The sequence below is a fragment of the Coenobita brevimanus genome, chromosome 25, assembly GCF_032717465.1.
Source record: "Coenobita brevimanus isolate Jiangsu-jjx chromosome 25, ASM3271746v2, whole genome shotgun sequence".
Taxonomy (NCBI): Eukaryota; Metazoa; Arthropoda; class Malacostraca; order Decapoda; family Coenobitidae; genus Coenobita; species Coenobita brevimanus.
This window is the reverse complement of record NC_136978.1, coordinates 10445963-10470242: the sequence shown is the minus strand read 5'-3', so window position 1 is coordinate 10470242 and position 24280 is coordinate 10445963. Positions and strand designations below refer to the sequence as shown.

At 41.2% G+C, this 24280-nt stretch overlaps 1 protein-coding gene across 1 annotated transcript in view; it reads right to left on the bottom strand.

Moving 5' to 3' along the window:
- Dscam1 (Down syndrome cell adhesion molecule 1) overlaps nucleotides 1-24280 on the bottom strand; it is an 829655-nt gene that overhangs the window by 46837 nt on the left and 758538 nt on the right. The window contains exons 37-39 of the mRNA XM_080267762.1: nucleotides 13678-13758; nucleotides 12118-12177; nucleotides 7943-8147 (exon numbers count right to left, since the gene is read on the bottom strand). Of these exons, the coding sequence (XP_080123888.1) occupies nucleotides 7943-8147; nucleotides 12118-12177; nucleotides 13678-13758 (346 nt within the window). The remainder of the gene's footprint in view (nucleotides 1-7942; nucleotides 8148-12117; nucleotides 12178-13677; nucleotides 13759-24280) is intronic.

Here is a 24280-nt window from a genome sequence, read left to right as displayed (position 1 = left end):
TCAAGAGTGAGAGCAGTGGAAATGAGTTACTTGAGAGGAGCATGTGGAGTGACATGGAGGGACAGGTTGACGAATGAAGAAGTGAAGGAACGTTGTGGGGTAGATGTGGATGTGGTTGAAAAGATTAGGAGAAATACACTGAGGTGGTTTGGACATGTGGAGAGGATGGAGAGTGAAAGACTGACTAAGAGGGTGTATGTAGGTGAGGTGGAGGGAGGGAGAGGGAGGGGTAGACCGAGGATGAGGTGGAGAGATGGAGTTGAGAGGTATATGAGGGAGGGGGGAGTGAGTTGGGGGGAGGGGAGTCAAATGGTGGGTGACAGAGTGACTTGGAGGCGTTTTGTCTGCGGCCACCCTTTGCGGGATTAGGGCGTCGGGCTATAGATAGATAGATAGATAGTGTGTGTGTGTGTGTGTGTGTGTGTGTGTGTGTGTGTGTGTGGCGTATATTCTTCTCTCCTTGCGATACATTTGCCTAAAACACATGCAATGCACACAATAGATTTCTCCACGAACATTCGCTGCACGACACATGTATGTATATGTGGTTGTGGCATATTTCTTGTCTCTGACACCTGCGCTATGTTTTAGCTAAGTCAGTCAATGCATGAAATATTTCTGTGAACACTCACTGCACTATTTTATATGTTTATTTCACACTAAACCATACGCAATATAAAACACTATTGCATGATTCCATCCCAACCTCCTCTATTATTCCCGACTCTATGGCGTACGTGACCGCCTGTTTCCTTAGCGCCTGTTGCATATCTCTATGGCGTGCATAATGCCCGCTATGGTAGGTCAGTTATTTCACCAATCCAGGCACTATATGTTTCACAAATAAAAGTATTGGCTTCACTATATAAAGGTAAAATACTCACATCATTTACAGGCAGGGTGAAGCAGAGTGGAATCCCCGTTATAACAAACCACACTCATGCCTGTAGGCTTAACAGCTGATAACAGGCCCCAATGATTTACAGACAATATATCTATGTTCCATAGACACAATCACTTCACATTATAGTAAAAAACACTGTACAATCACAATATTTCAATAATGGCTTCTGCCTCCGGTGTGAGGGGGAAAACAGCAGGTTTAAAGGGACGCTGACAGCTGCGCTACTCTCCTGCCCAGCTGGTCATGAGATACTGAGATATTTCTGCTATGCATTGTCTCATCAGAGCAGTCACAGTGTTGCCAAATGCTTACCTCGGAAAAGAGATGCACACACTAGAACGCACCAAAATTTGATGCAAATCGGCTGAAAACTTTTCTTCTGACGGCGTTTTTTTCTGCTTAGGAACGCGATTCGCATGACTGTGCTTCTTTGTAACAAACCACATGGAACGCAAATCGCATGACTGTGCCCAAGAGGGTTAAGAATATATTGAGTAAATGGGACGTTGTTGAATGCCGTGAAGAGTATGTATGAGGGCGCCAAGGCTGCAGTGCATGTGGGTTTTGAACTGAGTGAATTTTTCTATCTGAAGGTTGGACTGAAGCTGGGATGTGTCATGTCTCCATGGTTGTTTAATCTGTATATGGATGGGGTTTTAAAAGAGATACAAGGTAGGGAAGTGGATGTTGGAGTGGCCCTAATGACAGAGGGCTGTGTGTGGAAAGTCCCTGTACTGTGTTGTTACGTGAAGATGAAGGGCAGCTGCAAGGCTTGGTGGATGAGTTTGGGAGAGTGTGTAAGAAACAGAAACTAAAGGTAAATGTAGGGAAGAGTCATGTTATGGTCTTTGAGAGAAATGAAAGTCAGTGAATGTACAGTGAGGTTGAATGAAGAGGAAATGGAAAATGTGGGTACATTTAAGTACTGTACTTGGGTAGTGTGAGTAAGGATGCAAGTTTAGAGGGTGAAGTGCTTGAAAGGGTATAACAAGGAAGAAGGGTTGCTGGTTCCTTGAAAGCAGTGATAAGAAACAGAGAAGTGAGCATGGAAGTGAAAAAGTTACTGCATGACGGTATTGTGATACCAACTCTAACATATGGAAATGAAGCTTGGATCTTGTTGGAGGAGCACAGGTCAAGAGTGAGAGCAGTGGAAATGAGTTATCTGAGAGGGGCATGTGGAGTCACATGGAGAGAAAGACTGACATATGAGGAAGTGAAGAAGCATTGTGGTGTAGATGTGGATGTGATAGGAAGTGTTAGGAGAAACACACTGAGGTGGTTTGGTCATGTGGAGAGGATAAAGAGCAAGAGACTGACAACGAAAGTGTATGTCAGTGAGGCAGTGGGGGGGCAGAGGGAGGGGGAGGCCATGGATGAGATGGTGGGATGGAGTGGAGAGGTATATGAGAGAGGGGGGGGTGTGAGCTGGAAGTAGGGCGTGAAATGGAAGGGGACAGGGCGACATGGAGGCGATTTGTTTGTGGCCACCCCTTATGGGATTGAGGCATCTGGCAATAGACAGGTGAGTGGTGAACCTTATCATAAATATTGTAGTGACTCATCAACTTCTAATATGTAAGTTTTGTTACACACATAAAAAAAGAATACTGTTATGGAAATAACAGTCAGCTCCATGGATGATGACTCAAATGAGCTACAGTAAGCAAGAGGGGGATGAGAATTCAGGTGATTTATCCCACCTAAGTTATATAATGGTAAACGGCTAAAGAACTACATACATTATTATGCTTTTTAATTTACCTGGCTCATTATGGAATGTGCTGCAGGTGTGAATGACAGCAAACTAAAATGAAGAGAGTGCAAAAGCCAACATTACCTAGCTTGGAATTATGATCTCACAAATTTTCAGTGCTATTAATCTGGAGAACATACAGCTGCAAGCCAGGTTGCTAAGCTTTTCTTAAGAGCAAAAACAGTAACTGCACCAGTGAAAACACATGAATCCTGGTTCCCCTCCTCTGCACACTCTGAGATGCACACAAAGCACAGCAGTTGCAACACAGATGAATTTACAATGGTTGAAAGAGGATTTTAATACAGGGTGTGGCATGAGTCACTTTAACAAGAGAAATCTATATACTGTGATCATATGTCTATGCAAGTACTATATGTACGTATAACAATGTATCAAGGGAACATAAAGTACTAGTAGGTTTATGTATCCTCAGTATACTGGCTATGCTAAATGTTCAAATGAATCTCCTTAACACATAAAGGATGACTGGGACACTCTAGGACCTTATTTTGACTACAGTACTACTGTAGACAATTCTGTTCAGCTGAGGAATGCACTCCATTCTTAACCCACTTATCTTGAAGTTGTTTTAATTTTATACTGGCTACACAAATTTTACTAAGCTTATGCAAAACTACCTCAAGCTGAAGGGTTCCAAGGGTAAATTACTATAATCAGGAGAAATTAATAAATACACTGTCTGATATTCTCAGTAATGTGAAATGATGCCAGTGACATACAAAGAACACCTAAACTGTCACTCTCAATATCAGTTCTTTACACTGGATATACTTAATATTCTCAGACAGAAAAGGAGGATGAAAGTTGTAGCTTAAATGATTGATATATTCTAACTGTATTCTTCTACTTTAACAAATCAATTACACATTACTGCTAACCTAAAGTACAGTAAGTTATTAAGACTAGCAAATAAAATAAATCCCCCACCACAATGCTAAGTGATCAGTGCATATTCCTCTGTATGTTAGTATACTGAATACTGTTTATCTTGCATAAATGCTAAACATTTAGAATGCATCACAGATTCAGCTTGCTGTAAAATCCTTTTAAGAAAATGCAAAATGATAAGATGACTTGGGTTATCTTGTTAATGCAAAATTTAAATCAGTGTTTACCTTGTGTGGCAAGTAATCCAATTAATAAATACTGTACCTTGAAAGCATTTTAGTAATATAACATCCACACGCACAACTCCACTGTGCCCTTGGTGCTGCAGGCAATTATCATTTCAAATATACAAACCAGATAGATAATGCATACACACTTGCCTGTATTCAAATGCTGTTCCACTTGGGTCAAAGTTTCTGAAGCAAGTCAAAGCTTTGAATTTCCTCAATTGTATACGAAGAACTGTACATGATAACTTTATGCAAAATCATTTTACAAATCAAAGCCTTATGTTTGTTAGGTGTTTATGCTTGTTTGGTGTTAAGTCACTGGAAATATTTTATATTTTTCTTCCCTCACAGTTCTGTCCTTCTCACTCTACCAATAAATAAACACAAAATTTGTTATAGCATGAAGAGCTAACTGAGTGTTTCATATTTCTATGTATCAATCTATCATCCAATCCTTTATTGCCCCATCAGAAGTGTAGGGGTCAGGGGCTAAGCTATTTGGTTCAGACCTTCATGAGTAGTAACCAGTTACTTTCCCTTGAGTTGTTTTATATGAACAATAAACTCAAATCACCACTCAGGTGTAAACCGTTGGGGACTGCCTCTGTTTGGAGTGCCTTAACTCACTATGCCACCAGGCATCCATTTGATGATATGATTACCACTTGAAGTAGTACGTTTCCTGGGCTGCAATTTGGCTTGTCACTCAGTATACACTGTACAGTCACCTAAAGCACTCGACAACAAATGAACGGGTAGTGGAGATCACCACTTGCAATTCAAATCATTTTGTATGGTGTATCCTGGTGGCTATTCTGTCATGATCATCCCCTGTTAGGGGGACTGAGGCATTGGTCATGATAATAATGATGGCATCAAGATAACAATGTGATTACATTAATGATGATGCATTTCTGTAGGATGGCAAAGCCCAGCACCACAAAGAAAATACTATTTACCAGGGATTTTTTTAGGTAGTAAAACTTCATGTTACTGAATTTCCAGAGTAGACTACAGTCACAAGAAAATTACAATCTGTTAGTCAGACAACCACATGTAATGACCCAAGTACAACAGTCTGTGAATAAAGCAAACTGTTTTACAATGAGGGGTTAATATGACAACTAATGTGCAAGCAAGACTTACAGAAGAATCTACCCTGAGGCCACACGAGGCCCGGGTTGCTGCCTGGGTAGGGGCCGCCATCTGAGTTGGGCGCCAGTGTTACTCCATTTCAAAATACAGCTATCCCACACCATTCCCACTGCATTTTAAATCAATATATCTACCTCACGCCATTCCTACAGCATTTTGAATAAATATATGCATGTACATCTCTACACTGTTACTCTCTCATTTCCATTTAACATATACCAAATATATTTTAATTTAAATTTACTCTACTACCATCAATCTAAAGGGAACATCACACTCTTAAATATAACTCAAATAACTGTTTTAAACAGCATACTATATTTACTATAAAACATTACAATTACTGGTTATTAAATAATGACAGATGCAGTATAATTTCCAGTGCATAATTACGCGGTCAGTTTTATGCAGCACGGTGAACATGAAAAATTCTCTCCTTAAGAAGAGCTAACCCCATCATTTACAAATTTTAATCTGCTATCAATGGATAATTTTATTCAGCTTTGGAGAGACTGCAAATTGAAGAGGTGGATACAGCCTTCATGACCTTCACTTTGAGGGCATTCTTCCCAAGCTGAATAAAATCATCCACATGTAAAAAACATTCAAAAAATATATATAAATCGTTATCACAGCAAGTAGTTAAGGCCGTGATACTGTGCCCATCATTATTAGGACACAATCAGCAAATTCTCAGTGTGATGTGACCTAAAGAGCATGTAACAGAAAACAAGGGTAACGTGAAATCTCAGGCACATCTTATTTGATGAGGCACAAGAAGAAAATGTGTTACCTCTACTACCCAAAATTTGATATATATACACTGATGTTTTACAGTTACACAGAGTTTTCATGTACACTACACAACATTTCACTTGCATAAGCAATTTATATTTTTTCTTAAATAAATATGATGATATTATACTCACTACAAAATCTACCACCTACTGTCAAGCATCTCAAACATCAGTCTCCCCTACAAAGCTTTCATCTCTACAATTATTTCCATTCTACTGCATTTTCATCCCCCACCCTACCCATCCTAGCTTATCTACATATCTATCTATCTATCTATCTATAGCCCGACGCCCTAATCCCGCAAAGGGTGGCCGCAGACAAAACGCCTCCAAGTCGCTCTGTCACCCACCATTTGACTACCCTCCCCCCAACTCACCCCCCCCTCCCTCATATACCTCTCAACTCCATCCCTCCACCTCATCCTTGGTCTACCTCTCCCTCTCCCTCCTCCCACCTCACCCACATACACCCTCTTAGTCAGTCGTTCATTCTCCATTCTCTCCACATGTCCAAACCACCTCAGTGTATTTCTCCTAATCTTCTCAACCACATCCACATCCACCCCACAGCGTTCCTTCACTTCTTCATTCGTCAACCTGTCCCTCCACTTCACTCCATATGCTCCTCTCAAGTAACTCATTTCCACTGCTCTCACTCTTGACTTGTTCCCCTCTTGTAAGGTACATGCCTCGCTTCCATACGTCAGGGTAGGGATCACAATACTATCATGCAGTGACTTCTTAACTTCCATACTCACCTCCCTATTTCTCATCACTGCTCTCAGTGTACCAACAACCTTCCTTCCCTGCTGTACCCTTTCACGCACTTCATCCCCCAAAGTTCCATCCTTACTCATCACACTACCCAAGTACTTGAATGCACTCACATTCTCCATATCCTCACCATCCAACAGAACTCAAATTCTCCATATCCTCACCATCCAACCTCACTGCACACTCTGTGACTTCATTCCTCTCAAACACCATAACTTTACTTTTGTTTACATTAACTTTCAGATTCCTCCTCCTACACACTGTCCCAAATTCATTCACCAAACCTTGCAACTCCCATTCATCTTCACTCAACAGCACTGTATCATCAGCAAACAGCAACACCGGAAGCTTCCAAATCTCACCCTCATTCATTAGAGCCACCCCCACATCCACTGCCCTACATCCACTGCCCTACCCTGCACCTCCTTTACAACCCCATCCATGTATATATTAAACAGCCATGGAGACATCACACAACCCTGTTTCAGTCCCACCTTGAGATCAAAGAACTCACTCAGCTCACCATCCATTCGCAACGTAGCCCTAGCTCCCTCGTACATACTCTTCACAGCACTCAACAATTTCCTCTCCACTCCATATATTCTTAATACCTTCCACATACCTTGCCTATCTATTCTGTCATAAGCTTTCTCCAAGTCCATGAAGGCAGCATACACTTTCCTTCCCTTCTCTAGATACTTCTCCACTAAACATCTTAGAACAAATATCTGATCTACACACCCTTTTCCCTTCCTAAATCCCCCTTGTTCTTCTCCAACTAGCTGCTCTGTCATATGCCTAACCCTATCAATGAGTATTCTACCATATATTTTACCAGTCACACTAAGTAGGCAAATACCCCTATGGTTACCACATACTTCTCTCTCTCCTTTTCCTTTGTATAAAGGAACAATTATACCTGATTTCCAGTCCTCTGGAACCCTTCCCTCTTCCCAAGCCAATCTACACAACTTCCATATCCACTCCACCACAATCTCACCCCCATACCTAAGCATTTCACCACACACTACTGCTTTTCCAAATACCTGCTTGTCACTTTTCCAATAATTTTCACCCCATCCCCTACCTTACCATCCCAACACCTACCTAACTCTTCATTTTCCCACCCAGCTGTGATCATCTTTCCAATCATTTCCATATGCTGCCCTTCCAACCCATATCTTCCATCCTAACATCCATTTATAAGTAACCTATCCTGTTTTCCACCCAGCAACTTATCACCTTTCTGATAATTTCCTTTTCTGTCCTTCCATCACCTAGCCTACCATCCTAACATATTCTGCACTTTTGCAACCTGCTACAGATCACCTTTCCAGCCACTTCCACTCCCTGTCCTTCCATCCCTTACCCTACCATCCTAATACACTATCCACTTTTTGACACAGCTACTTACTGAGGCGCTTGGCTGTGCCGCTCTGAGAGACGGAATCAATAGCCCGGGCATAGGGTCCACCGCCAGAGTAGGTTGAACCTCCATACTGGTCACTCTCTTCATCTGAGCGGGCAGGGTCATCATAGGTTGGGGAGAAGGTGGAGTTGCTCATGCGGGAAGAGGTCATGTCACCTGGCACAGTTGAGTAATAAGTCGAGCTAGGGGGCTGTGGGAAAGCGCCAAAATTTGTTAATATCCCCTTCATGTAAAAATTAATAATGTACAGTAAATAAATAAACACAGAAAATAAAAAGCTAAACAGGCAGTCCTCATTACATCAGGGATATGTTCCAATATATCACAGCTTTTTCCCTACAACTGCCACTGCATACTAAAGAAAACTGACAAGTCAGCTTTAAAAAAAATAAAAAGTTAAACAGACAGTCCTCATTACATCAGTGATATATTCCAATATTTTACAGCTCTTTCCCGACCACTGGCAGTGCATACTAAAGAAAACTGATGTCAGCTCTACAGGTAGAGATCGAATAAGTGAGTTCTATACAATTTATGAAGGACTTCAAGTATTTTTGGGGAAAAAAATGATATTCTGAGGACTTACTGCAACACTGTCCATAAACTGATACAGGGTAAATAAAAACAAATATTCTTCAGAAGCATGGAAGCTGGTGTTAGGCATTTCTAGTGAATGGAAAAGGATGAATGTATGACTCGATTAAATGATGCTAAGTACAATTAACAAGAGACTTCAAACCTAAATTTACTATTATATTCTATAGGAGATGTTAGTGAACAGTTGTGAGGTACAGGAACAAAACAACACATACAAAAAACACTTGACACAACTGCAACACTCAAACAAACAGATAACTTGAGCTTAGAATTAATACTTCCAGATTCAGTACTATACAGTATACATGGTACACCAAAACTGACACTGAATGAAATGCATATGAATAAAACTTCATCTGTTATCTTTTGGGTATTCGTTTATCAACTTCACACTGCACAACACAGAACATCCATTTTTATGTTTCCTTTCCTCCAGTTCACTCAGACACTCAGAGGAAGCAAGTCAGTCATACTCATCCAGTGAAAACATGGTAAAGAGATCATTCTGACATTTAGTAATGTCAGGATGGCAAATGATGTAACTCAAGAGATAAAGCTCTATCCAAAGTATCACCTAAACTTCAACTGACCCATCACCAATCCATCCCCACCTCAGTGTCTTATTCCTTCTTGAATGGAAAGGAACCCATTAGAACATGCATACTGTATGTGTCCAATATGCCTACCAACCATTACTGTGCAGTTTCTTTTACTTACCAACATTTACCTCAACACTATGCTGTTTCTCAGTCTCACACAGAAATTACGGCAGTATCTGCTTTCCCTCTTCTTTTACTGATTATGTATTACTATTTGCTCACATCGGTAACTTCACTGATGAATAATGACTATGTCAATCTATAATTTATCATCATCATTCGGACCTCCTTTCCCACCCTAGGGTGGGGTGAGGAGACTGACTATGTCAATCTATAATTTATCATCATCATTCGGACCTCCTTTCCCACCCTAGGGTGGGGTGAGGAGTTGCAATGTCCAGACAGCCAAAATTTGCCCAGTCCAATGGGCCATGATTCCATTCGCTCATCAGTCAAGCCCCCAGAATCCTCGCTCTAGCTGATACTCCAAAAACATTCACCACGTTCTGTAGCTTCACATAAACATATCCGACAGGGTCAATCCGGACGCTGCCACTTTAATAAGGGGTGCCAAATCCCTGATCGTGCACTTTTCCTCACAATATTTATTCAGCCAGCTCGATATCTTGTCAGTCCCCTAGCCTCACCGACTTGCAAACCTCTCTTCCTCACACACTCATCCACCATATCCTTCCACCTTCTCCTTGGCCTATCTTGCCTCCTCCCTCCTTCAAATTATCTCAGATATACCTTTTTCACCACTCAATTGTTATTCATTCTCTCCACATGACCATACCATCACAGTACACTCTCTTCGATTCTGGTGTCCACAACCTTCCTCACTTCACATCTTTCACGAATCATATTATTTTGTATCTTATCCACTCTCCGTATTCCACATACACTCCTTAGCAGTCCCATCTCCACTGCACTCACTTGTGACTTTTCATTTTCATGCCACACCATAGTCTCACATTCATATGTTAAAGTTGGCACTAACACTCCTTCATGTAAGCCTTGTGCAGCTGTAACACTCAAGCCTCTGCTTCTTATTAAGGCCTTCATTGCACCAGCTACTTTCCTTCCTTGTGTCACTCTACTTTCCACTTCATTTGCACATTTTCCTCTTTTCTATCATTGTACCCAGGTACTGTATTTGAACTCTCTCACCAATTCCAATCTCTCTCCATTCACTGTAATATCGCACTAGGAGTCACCTTCTCTCCCAGTAACCATCACTTTACTCTACTCTACATTTCCTCTCAAGGCACAGTGCTTACAGACATCAGAAAAACTCTGCATTAGTCTACCAAGTTCCTGTACGGAATTTGCATGTAGTACCGCATCATCACCATACAACAAATTTGAGATATTCCATCCATCACCATTCATTACCAATGCTATCCTCCTCTCCATTACTCATGTTTTTACTTCTCTCATCACCCCATCGATATACATATCAAACAACCATGAAGACATCACACAACCTTGTCGCACACCCACATCAATCGTGAACCATTCACTTAGATGCCCATTAACCCTTACACATATTTCGCTACCATCATAAAAACTCTTGACGGCACCTAGCAGCTTACCATCTACATTGTACATGTGCAAAACCTTCCAAAATCCTTCCCTGTCTACTTCGTTGTATAGTTTTTTCCAAATCCATGAATGCCATAAACATCTAATAGTCCTTCTCAAAGGCATTCTCCACTATCTGTCTCACTGCAAATATTTGATCCACACATCTTCTGCCACTCCTAAAGCCACCTTGTTCATCACTCACTAGGACTTCTAATATCTCTCTTAATTTATAATAATTCTTCCATATACCTTCCCTACCACACTCAATAAACTTATGCCACAATAATTCTTGCACTCACTTTGCTCACATTTATTTTTGTACAGGGGTACAATCACAGCCTTTCTCCACTCTGCTGGCACAGTTTCACTCATCCATGCCTTCTTACATATCTCCAACAAGCACTTGATTCCATTCTCTCCACTGCACTTAATCATCTCTGCATACACCTCATCAACCCCAGCTGCATTCCCATTTTTCAGCTGCTTCACAGCACTCTTCACCTGTGTGAGGGTCACATTTCCTAGCACTGCATTCCTTCTCTGCACCCCCCCAAAATCAATCATGTTTACAGTGGCTCTGCTCTCTCTATTCCCATTCATCAGGCTTTCAAAATATTCTTTCCATCTGGCCCTTACTTCAACCCCAAGGGTTAATAATCTACCACCTACATACTTCACACCTTCAAATTTCTTTCTGCTTTCAATTCTATATTTCTGCACCTCTTTCCAGAATAACTTCCTATTTTCAGAGTAGATTGCATTGATTTTTCTTCCTAGATCATCATTTACCACATTTTTCGTCTTCACTAGTCTCTACGTGTTTCTTGTTCTCAATATATTCAGCTCTTATTTCAATTGAACCCCTGTCCTGTAACCACTCTAGTCACTTCTTCCTCTTTTCCTCCACTGCTCTCTTAACTTTCTTCATTCTACCATGCCGTATGTTATTTCTTCTTTGTTGTTACTCTTGTCACACCGCACACCACTTTAGCATTTCTAACAAAGCAATCCCTATATGCATTACACAGGCTGGCCAGATCCATTTCATTCCAATTCACTGATTCTAACTCCTCCCCTACTTTGGTCCTGTATTCATCTGCCTCTTCTCTGATCCTCAGCTTCTTGACTTTCAGTCTTTCTTAGTAAAACTATCCGGCAATGGCATTTAATTATCCTCTCCAAAAATGTTCACCTTTACCACCTATGTCATACCTGAATCACTGCCTCATGTCACAATATCCAACTCTATCATACAATGAAATAATAAAAATGGTACCAGCAGGTCCCATATTTCTCCTCATGAGGTGCAAAGGCCCAAGGATAGGCAACAACAGTATCATCCACAACAAAGTCCTCAGCATTATTAGTGACACTTACACCACCAGATCCATACTCTCCAGCCACACATGAGTAGTAGTTGCCAGATCCATGACGTGGCTGTAAGCAAGACGTACACAACATTAGAGGATTAGTCAGTAGCGCATCAGAGGAACAAGGAAAGATCACTTGTTTTATAAACGATTCAAGGAGCCTTAGTGAGAAAAGAGATATTTAATACTGTAATTAGGTTTGAGCCATGTTCTGCTATCTAGTGGAATATTCTAGTTGGTAAATTTAGTATTAGTTACCTACATTGTGAAAGTGGCAAAATGTAAGTATTATCAATGAAAACAATACAACTGAACATGATTCTACTAAACCTGTTTTGTGGATGCTACAGGAAGTAAAGAAAAAAAAAGTCAAGATCATATGCATTATAATCACACCATCAATGCTTTTTTTTTTTAATGGAATTTTCCCCAGCACTTTGAACAAATGGGAGTAAAATAACAATATTATATACTTCTACACTTCTTGTCCTTATCATCATCAGGGTTTCCAATATCAAGAAACAAGGTACAAAGCTATAAAACTTTCATGTCATGTACATATACTGAATGATGGAAAAAGTTCAATTTACAGTACCTTATGCATTGGTGCACAGGAAAGAAATTAATTAACTTTCTTTACCGATCATAAATTTATACACATGAGCTCCAAAATTTCAAGATTACCAGTGCTGATAATTTTGCTCTCATCTGCCTAAGTAAGCAGACCCATAACAACAATTTGATTTACTGTCAGTAGACAGCACAATGAATAGGGCATGGATGAAAACGATGTAATTTACTATTCACAAATAAAGAAAAGCCTTAAATTTAGTTAACATACTACTGGTGCTGCTATAATTAACTATAGAAATGCAGACATAATAGAATTAAATGCTAATTCATCTTTACAAACATGTGATGTACATGTAGTATGAAGCTGCACATGATGATAAAGAAAATCAATAATAGACATAATAAAAGCATGGAAACAGGAACAAATAAAAGGAATAAGAATGTGAACTCCATCATGAATAAGAGTAAACAAGCAATGGCAAAGACTCAGCAATGTCCTATCTAAGTGTGAAAGAAGACAAAGCAGTAGTTAGGCTTGAGACATGAGACAAACGTCTGACAAAGCATTTAGTTAGAGACACACTACATCAACTGTGTGGTGGGTTCAGGCAGCCTTCACCCCGTTGACTGAGGGCAGAAGCCTGGAACACAGAAGGGTCTAAGAGTTTACATATATAACCCTGTTGCCCTTGCCATGAACTGCTTGATATGACAATCCAGGCTGCAGGCTGTGGGTGGAATAATTTTTATGTGGCACTAAACAGAATACGATACCCTCCAGTAAAAGGAACTGCATAAAGACACCATTATCAATAAAAATCCAACATCAAAAAAATTAAAACACAGCATAGACTTCAGCAAAACCAGCGGACCTCAGCCTTAAATGGTGTAATTATTCAGTCCCTTCAACTACAGAGTCTTATGAAAAACAAGTGATGCGACAATGTTGGTTGGTGACTGCCACCACCATCCACACTCAGTCGCCTTAACCAACCTGGTGGCCCTCACTGGGGGTATGGCCACAGTTATAGTCGCCAGAAACGCAGCTGTAGTAGTTGCCAGACCCATGACGTGGCTGAAGAAGCGAACAGTGCTGGGGTTAATATACACCAAGCCAAACCACAACACTCGCCAAGGTCACCAGGACACAAGCATGCACCTCACACTAACATAAAGCAGTGGAGACCACAAACACAGTCAAAGCTCCTTTATTTGGAATTACAATATTACCCATTTTTAATTACATAAAATTACTGTATATGCCTGTACTGCACTGAACTACTGTTGTTGTTCTTATTAAGTAACTCCAGTGTGTCTGCCCAAGCAGACCCATCAACCACAGACACGCGACCATCCCTCCAGGGTCATCCCATGCAGTGAACCAATGTTTCCCTGAAGTAGACAGCACCTCGCTGCGTTGTAGTGAGATGCAGAGAAAAGTGTGGAGGTTTGGTTCCCGAATGGACACTGCGCTTCCATCTCTCTTTAACAGTGGCACCACTGTAGGCTCCACATCAACCCATGATCTGGTTATGCAGTTACCATCTGGCAATGTAAATGGTTTCCTGGGTTACAGGGAACAATTATTCTTATCACTCAATGAAGAGCCACCTGAAGTGGAAAGAGGAATAATAAGAAGTGATAAGAATGATGGAAGATATAGGAGGAGAGGAGGGCAAACACAGAAAAAGAATGATAAAGGTGAAGAAAGAAGTAGGCAGCACTGCATCAAGTACGTGGATGATGGTCACCACCATCGACCACTACTGAACTACTGTATAATAAGATCTAAGACAGTAATATCATAGTCCAGTACACTTTAGCTTAAGCCATTCACCAGCACTGTCTGAAAAGCATTACTGATCAAATGGTTTATGTACTCTTTCTTATGTATTTGCAGTCTCTCCAAACAAAGGAGCTTTGTATGACAAGGATTAATGAAAGAGCCATGGCTACAAAGATTCCATTACTGTATCTAGGGCTAAGGGACATGTATTTCCACATATGAATATGAAAAACTGCATTGTGGATACATGTAAATGCTTGAATAATCAGCAAAGAACATATGATTACTGGGTTTGTGGAACAGAACTGTTAAAACTTCTAATTCTAAATGTAAAAATAAAATATAATCTTAAAAATATTTAAAAAATATTGTACTATTATAACTATTATGGATACATAATTTTGTTCATTCCTTTATGGAAGTGCATGACTGCAAACCCTTGATATCAGGAATTAGTAACTAAAGGGATGTCTTCAGCCAAACAGCTAAGGGCTTCATGCTGCTACCTGGTAAACACCAGATAATGAAGTATATAATGAAAGGAAGCTGATTTGGCATGGCTGACAGGATAAGAACTCTTTGCTTAGCACTTTAGCTGATGCTTTACTGTGCATGCCGCATTTCATTTTAAAATCTTTACTTTGGCACTGCAGTACTGTCCTACAAGAGTAAAGATTTCAAAACATGCAACACACAGCTGCTAATCTAAGATGTACTACAGTTCACAGAAAATACTTAGTGTAGGTTCTTTATATTTTGACCTTAACAAGGCTGTAGACCAAGAGGATATGCTAAAATATTGGAACAATGGTCAACTGTACTGTACTGGTAATATGACAGGGAGGGAAACAATATTGTATTGAGCACAACTGGACAAAACTGACCCACTTCTACACACACTACTTAGACTGTACATACTGTACAGTTTCATATCATCAGAGGTTTATCTCATGAAAACTTTTGCCTATCTGGGAGTAACTACAACATATCATGCCAAACCTGAAACACATGACATAATTATGAAGCTGGCAAGTTTTTACATACTTTGAGTCGGAATAAGAATTATGACATACAAGGTTACAGCTGCATAATGACAAATTTCTTAGCTACATTTATATGCAGACTAGTTTGATAAGAAATAATACAAATAAATGTGGTTGTCTCACCTTGTAGAACATTAAAAATTTTAAATGACTGAATTATAACAGACAAGGAAATGCTGCCTGATACAGAACTTTCTTTGAGGTGCTTCCAAAGAAGAAAAAATAGTGTAGCATCTATCTCTAGTATATGATGGCAATATTATAGTAAATTCATCCATCAATCATTCAATCTTCTGTTGCCCCATGAGGAGCGTAGGAGCTCGTGCTAGGAAGTTGGTCCTGACATTTAAGATGAGAGTGACCAGCCTCACTCATCCCTGAGTGGCATTACATGAGCAATAAACCCCAACCATCCCTTGGATATAATCCTTCACCGGCTCAATCCGACTGGAGTGCAATAATTACCCACTGAACCACCAGGCACCAAAATTTGGTTATATGGTTACCACCTAACGTAGTAAATGGTTCCCTGGTGTACAGGAAACCATTTGGCTTGTCACTCAGTATAGTCACCCACAGGCAGAAGGAAGAGGAAAGAACAAAGGAAAGAAAGATGGAAGAGGGAGTGTTAAGTCACCCATAGGCAGAAGGACGAGGAAAGACTGAAGGAAAGAAAGACAGAAGAGGATGGAAGGAAAGAAGAATGGAGGAGAGGAAAGGGCAGACACCCGAGAGCAGCACTACATCGAGTGAGTGGATGGTGAGCGCCCCCACCTACCACAAATATAATAGTAAAACTCTGGAACATTATTTGCTGTATTTGCTGGACCTCCAAAAGGCATGACTAAACTAAACATAAATATTTATTCTGCATACTTGTATGTAACTGATTAGAAGGGACTACGGGAAGGAAAGAGGAAAGGAGAGGTTCAGTTAATGTCTTTCCACCCAGTTCAAGGCGACAGGTCATGGCACACAGCCTGCTATGGGATGCCAGAAGTCTACAAACTGAAATTTTATTTCCATATGTTTGTATTCATTTACTTGTCTTCTTAGTATTTTTTTTTTTGACATACATACTGTACATACATACATACATACATACATATACATAAAGTATATATATATATATATATATATATATATATATATATATATATATATATATAATCTCATCTCATCAGCCGTTTGAGTGTCCACTGCAGGACCGGCCTATCCCTACCGAAGTGGGGATGATACAGCCAATGTGTCTCTACCAAGTGGCTTAAGCTGTCTGGCAGAGATTGTATGTAGAGTGAGAGGTGGTTGTAAGTGTATTTGTAGTGCTGCAGTGGCTTTGGAGGTGCGTATAGTCTGTGAACCAAGTGTAATCGGCCCGCACAAGCCGACTGGGTGCAAGCATACTTTATAGTATGCGACACTGGTTCAACCACAGCACCCCTGATGTCTGCCAAGCAGTATGTGGCCAAAAGAACATTCCCAAAGTTTATTATCCTGGCGGGGCGCGAACCCTCGTTCTTCAGTGAATGAAAAGGCACACTTTACCGCTGTACCACAGAGGCTCCATATATATATATATATATATATATACACACACAGTCATCTTGCCTAATGTGTGCCTTTGCAAAGGGCGTCTCGCCTAATGTGTGACGGGGGTCTGACAATAATTAATTATTTAGAAAGTGCGTTTGCTACTTGCAATGTGCAACGGGCATGAAAAATTGAGGCAAATACAGTATTCTCTCACAACTCGCGAGCATAATTTGTAGCGCGTGATGGGTAAGGGTGGGGCTTGTAAGTACGTGTGGTGGGGTGTGGCTGGTGTGTGAGTGAGTGGTGGTGAGGAAGGTGCCAGTGCCATGATGTCATGGCGAGGGAGGGGCCAACGTCACGGCGCACTGTGATGTCGGCAGTGTCTGCGCAGCTGCCCCTCACCTCCCCAAGGAAATTGTCATGTCTGTACTCATCTCTGGTCTGTTCTAACATAGTCTGCCCTCGCTTGGTCTGACTGTCTCTACCCCAGCCATGTCACCCAAGAAACATCTCTGCCTTACTCACCAGCAGAAGCTGGAGATTATCAAGCAGAAGGAGAAAGGAGAGGGAAACACCACCTTTTGCATTTTAGTTTGGGATAGGTATTGGTGAATCAATATACAAAAATTCAGGATGTGTCGCCTATAAAGCCATTTTAACATGGGATCCTATGCTTCACAAAGTGCGAATATATACAGTGCAATGGGGTGTGTCGCCCCCAGTATCCCTGCTTGTCGTACAAGGTGACTAAAAGGGTTGGCGGAGGGTTAGTGCCCCTCCCCGGAAAACAACTAACTAAAAAGACAAACAAGAAGCCTCGGACAAGGACTGACCAAACGATGACGACCAAGGACCGGACAAAGAACATGGTAATGGCAAAATGGAATGTAAGAGGTGCGAATGATGAGGTGAAAGAGAGAGAGATTGTCCAGGTGCTTGAGGGTGCAAAAGTGGATGTATGTGGAATAACTGAAACTAAATGGAGAGGAGAAAGTGTGAGAGAATGGGAGTTTGGATGGGGTATATGTGCAGGAGTAGGTGAGAATGAGAGGGTGAAAGAAGAAGTGTGTATAGTTGTGAGTAAAAGATGTAAGAAGAGCATAAGAGAGTATGGATCAGTTGGGTCAAGGATTGTATGGGTAAGGCTGAAAGTTGGAATATAAATGTGGGCGACTGTGTGTGTGTATGCACCAACGCAAGATCGTGCAAGCAGAGTGAGAGAAGAGTTCTGAACAAACGTGGAAGTGTGCATGGAAAAGTTTGGAAGGAATGAGAGAGTGTTTTTGACTGGTGATATGAATGGTAAAGTAGGGAATGTGAAGGTGGATGGAATAGTTGGTGAGTGGGGTGTGCCTGCTGAGATAGATGAGAATGGCAGTGCGTTAGTGGACATTTGTGCTGGGAGGAGGTTGGTGATAGCCAATACCCTCTTCAGGCATAAAATGATCCAAAGGTATACATGGTGAGTGATGAGAAGGGTGGGTGGTGAACTGAATGAAAGGAAGGCAATGACTGATTATGTGTGTGTGGATGAAAGGATGCAAAGATGTGTAACGGATGCAAGAGCTTATAGAGGTTGGGGGGTGGACTTATCTGACCACTACTTGGTGGTGGCCAGAATCAAGATCCAAATAAGATAGAGAAATAGAAGAAGGGAAGGAGAGGAAGAAGGAATATTTGCAAGGAGAGTGGAAACGTTACAAGAGGATGAGAAAAAGGCAGAGTATAAGAGAGAAGTGAAAGAACGATTGAGCAAATATGAATTGGAGCAGATGGGGGACGTGGAAGGTGTGTGCAGGATATTCACAGAAGAAATATGTGCAGCATGTGATGTGGTGTGTGAGATGAAGAGAAGACGGAGAGGGGTGCAAGGAACAGTGTGGTGGACTGAAGAGGTGAGACAGGCTGTTGCAAAAAAGAAGAAAGCATACAATGAATGGATGAGAAATAGGGGTGTGGAAGAAGTTATGAGGTGGAAGAGAGAGTCATATGTAGAAAGAAAGAGAGAGGTGAAAAAATTAGTAAGAGAGAGTAAGAAGAGAGCGGATGAGGAATTTGGAAGGAATTTGAGTGTAAAGTGGAGGGACTGTAAGAAAATGTTCTGGAAAGAGGTGAAGAGAGTAAGAGGGGGTGGAAGTGAGATTAGCAGGAGAATGAAAGATAAAAATGGTAGACTACTAGTGGAGAAGGAAGAAAAAGTGAGCAGATGGAGAGAACACTTTAAGAAATTGCTGAACACAGAGGATGGAAGTAATGCGAGTATAAGTGGACGGGGAATGGCTGGGAGGAGGAAGGTGAGAAGACAGGAAGAAATCAGTGGGATAGAAGTTGTGGAAGCAATGAAGAAAGTTAAATTGGGGAAAGCCCCACGAATTGATGGAGTGTGTGGTGAAATGTTGAAGCATGAGGGAGAGATAGTAGTAGAATGGATGTGGAAGATGTGCAGATTGGCCTGGGAGGAAGGTAGAGTCCTAGAGGATTGGAAGTCAGGTATAATTATTCCCTTGTACAAAGGAAAAGGGGAAAAAGAAGCGTGTGGTAATCATAGGGGCATTTGTCTTCTTAGTATAATAGGAAAAGTGTATGGGTAGGATACTTATTGACAGAGTTAGAGAAAGAACAGAGGAATTAGTTGGAGAAGTACAGGGAGGTATTAGGAAGGGAAGAGGTTGTGTATATCAGATATTCATTCTTAGATCTTTAGTGGAAAAGTTTCTAGAGAAGGGAAAGAAGTTGTATGTGGCTTTCATGGATTTGGAGAAAGCATATGACAGGGTGGATAGACAAGGATTGTGGAAAGTATTAAGAATATATGGAGTAGATGGGAATTTGCTGAATGCTGTGAAGAGTATGTATGATGGTGCTAAGGCTGCAGTGCGTGTGGATGGTGAAACAAGTGAATTTTTCTCTTTGAAGGTTGGGTTAAAACAGGGATGTGTCATGTCTCCATGGTTGTTCAATCTGTACATGGATGGGGTAATAAAGGAGGTACAAGGTAGGGTAGTGGATGTTGGAGTGGCCCTGGTGAGAGAGGGTAGTATTTGGAAACTCCTTGTACTGTTGTTTGCAGATGATACTGTGTTGTTGTGTGAAGACGAAAGGGAGCTGCAAGGCTTGGTGGATGAGTTTGGGAGAGTGTGTAAGAAACGAAATCTAAAGATGAATGTAGGGAAGAGTAAAGAGATGGTCTTTGAGAGAGGTGAAATCAGTGAATGTAAAGCGAGGTTGAATGGTGAGGAATTGGAAAATGTGAGTACATTTAAGAACTTGGGTAGTGTGATGAGTAAGGATGGAGGTTTGGAGGGTGAGGTGCTTGAAAGGGTACAGCAGGGAAGAAAGGTTGCTGGTTCCTTGAAAGCAGTGATAAGAAACAGGGAAGTGAGCATGGAATTGAAAAAGTTAATACATGACAGTACTGTGATACCAACTCTAATGTATGGAAGAGAAGCTTGGACGTTGTTGGAAGGACACAAGTCAAGAGTGACAGCAGTGGAAATGAGTTATTTAAGAGGAGCCTGTGTAGTCACATGGAGAGACAGGCTGACGAATGAGGATATAAAGGAGTGTTGTGGTGTGGATGTGGACGTGATAGGAAGCGTTAGGAGGAATACACTGAGGTGGTTTGGCCATGTGGAGAGGATGGAGGGTGAAAGACTGATGAAGAGAGTGTATGTGAGTGCGGTGGAGGGGGGAAGAGGGAGGGGGAGGCCAAGGATGAGATGGAGGGATCAGGTGGAGATGTTTATGAGAAAAGTGGGTGTGTGTTGGGAGCAGGGCAATGAAATGGCGGGGTACAGGGCGACGTGGAGGTGATTTGTTTGTGGCCACCCCGAATGAGATTGAGTCATCTGGCAATAGATAGATAGATATACTGTATATCTATCTATCTATAAACAGATAGATAGATAGACAGATAAACAGATAGATATATAGGCGGGGTATCATATCTCAGGGTAGATTTAACGTGTATAGTATAGGAATGCATTTTTAAGCCTTGGGTTTCCCCCCAGACTAGTCCTAAACCCACCCATATGAGTCCAAAAACAAGTTTCTAGCAAACCTAAACCCCCAAATAGCTTTAAAACATGCTAAACTAAGCTTAAATGCAGTTTATAACTCACCTAAACCCAAAAATTAAATCTGAAAATCATCAAAAACAAGTCTGGAAAATATCAAACTTAGTAAACCGGACCCCAAAATGAGTGTTCACTGCACCTATGACTAAAACACATTAATCTAAATCTAAAAACAGTATATAAATCAAACTAAAGAAAATATAAGTCTAAAATATCATCAAAATTTGTTAAAAAAAAAAAAAAAAAAAAAAAAAAAAAAAAAATTGTTATACTGGGGTTTGGCCATCATTCGGTGGGGTAGGGTGGTATTTCTACCACAATCACTATGCTGGGGTATCACGTATAGAGGAATTGTATCTCAGGGTTTGTTTTTGCTTTTGAAGGCTCCAACATACTTGCATGTGTCAGCCTTGGTCACCTAATGGCTGCTCTCCATGCTGCTCGATCTATGGCAGCCTCCCTGTTCAGTCCCTTAACCCTGAGGTCACACTAATATACCTAGTCCCAGGTCTTCTTCAGTCTACCCCTCGCAGCCCCACCCCCAATATTAATGCTTCTCACTTTCTGCACCCAATTATCATCCCCCATCCTCTCAACATGCCCAAACCACCTCAATCTACCTCTCCTCATCACAAAAATACACCCCAATCCCATCCTACCTCTCAACTTTTCCATTGTAAACCTAGCTCCCCCCCCCCCCAGGCCTTGCAATCAGGGACACACAGCAAATCCACCTGATCACTGCCATTTCTGTACATCTGAGCCTACGAATATCCTCTTCCTTTACTGCCCAGGTCTCACTACCATACAGCATTACATTCCTAACATATGCTGCATACAAAGATCCCTTAGCATGTAGGGAGAGCCCTCTCAATGTCAGGAGAAGCAACAGCTCCCTGAACTTCTTCCAACCACTTCTCACCGTAGCTACAGAGCAAGCTCCAACCCAACCTCCAGCACATAACATGTCTCCCTAATAAAAAAAACTCTTCCACACACTCAAAAGACTCACCAGCAAGTTCAATATTTTCACGCCTGACAATCTCCACCTGCTCTCCCCAGCATACTGCACACACAAAATCAGCATTATCTTGCAGTCTACCTCTACTACCACTACATCTCTTATGCACCCACTTATCACAAACACTGAACAAGATGGAATTACTTCCCATGCCCTTGTGGCAAATTGCACATGGCCAATCTCTCTCTTCTTTGACAGTACTACCACCAACCCTAGATATCATCACTGCCTGAATATATATATATATATATATATATATATATATATATATATATATATATATATATATATATATATATATATATATATATATATATATATATATATATATATATATATATATATATATATATATATATATATATATATATATATATATATATATATATATATAGATAGATAGATAGATAGATAGATAGATATATACATACATATGAATATTTATATCTATATACAGTACACATATACACCCCAAGATATGATACCCCGGCTTAGTGATCTGGTAGAAATACCACCATACCCCACCTAACGATCACCAAACCCCAGTTTAATGATGGGTTTTGATTTTTTTTTTTTTTTACCAATTTTGATGATATTTTAGACTTAAATGTTGTGTTTAGGTTGATTTATAAACTGTTTTTAGACTTAGATTAATGTGTTTTAGTCACAGGTGGGGTGAACATTGTCATTCTGGGGTACAGTTTACTAAGTTTGATTTTTTCCAGACTTATAATTAAGGATTTTCAGATTTTATTTTTGGGTTTAGATGAATTATACTTTTTTGGCTTAGTTTAGCTTGTTTTAAAGTTATTTGGGGGTTTAGGTTAGTTAGAAACTTGTTTTTGGACTCATTTAGTTGGGTTTAAGACATGGTTGGGGGGGAAACCCAAGACTCAAAAATGCATCCCTATACTTTATACCTGTATTTTAATCAACACCGAGAAATGACACCCTGGCTAGTATGGGTTTTTACTTAACCAATTGCATCATTAAACTGGGGTATACCGGTGTGTATATGTGTGTGTGTGTGTGTGTGTGTGTGTGTGTGTGTGTGTGTGTGTGTATATATATATATATATATATATATATATATATATATATATATACAGTAATCACTCTAATATCCGGACGCCCAATAACCGAACATCCCCACTAACCGAACCTTATCGTCCTGGGATCAAACATTCCCAAAATGGTCCGAAAATCCAAAAAAATTGGAAAAAAACCGATTTTTTGCCGTCCGTAATTTGAACTTGCCGCGCGCCGCGTGAGAGCATTGTTTTGGTTCGTCATTCCTCCGACGTCCGATAGAGCGCCGCTGCATCATCCCCACTTCCCGCCTGTCTCTCACCGCGACTGGACCTGCGCTGTTCGTCATGGCTGCCCACGTGCTCGCTTTTTGTGGTGGTGCCGTACTTGCTGCAAGGCCTCCTGCTGCTCTCTGCCCTACTCTTAGTGTGTGTGATGATGGCCCCGCCTCCTGAGAAAAGGAAGAGAGTGGTGTTGACTCTGGAGAAGAAACGGGAGATATTGGAGAAGGTTGATGCGGGTTGGTCTTCCTCTCGCATTCTCCGCGAGTTCAACCTGGCCCGGTCGACTTTGTTTGATATCAAGCGTTCCCGAGACAAGCTCATGCAGTACACGGCTGACTTCTCGTCGAGAAGCAAACGCAACGTGGAGAGGAAGGTTATGTTTACTCCCAAGTATGCAGAGATCGACCGCTCCACGTTGATTTGGTATCGACAGCAACGTGCAGCTGGTGTGATGGTACGTGGAACGGAGCTGAAGGCTGCTGCTGAGAAGTTTGCAAGGCTTCACGACGCCCTAGACTTCAAGGCATCCGAGGGTTGGCTCTTCGCGTTCAAGTTGCGACATGGCCTTACTAACCGTAAAGCACATGGCGAAGCATTGGACGCTAACGAGGATGGAGTGGACGAGTTTCGGCACAAGGTGAAAGGCTTGATCGACAGGGAGGGCCTCACTCTCGGTCAAGTCTATAACGCTGACGAAACTGGCCTATTCTATCGCTCGGTGCCAACGAACACTCTCGCCGATGAGACGGAGAAGCGTGTACCTGGCCGCAAGCTTTCTAAGGAACGGATATCTGCTTTGTGTTGTGCCAATGCTAACGGCATGCA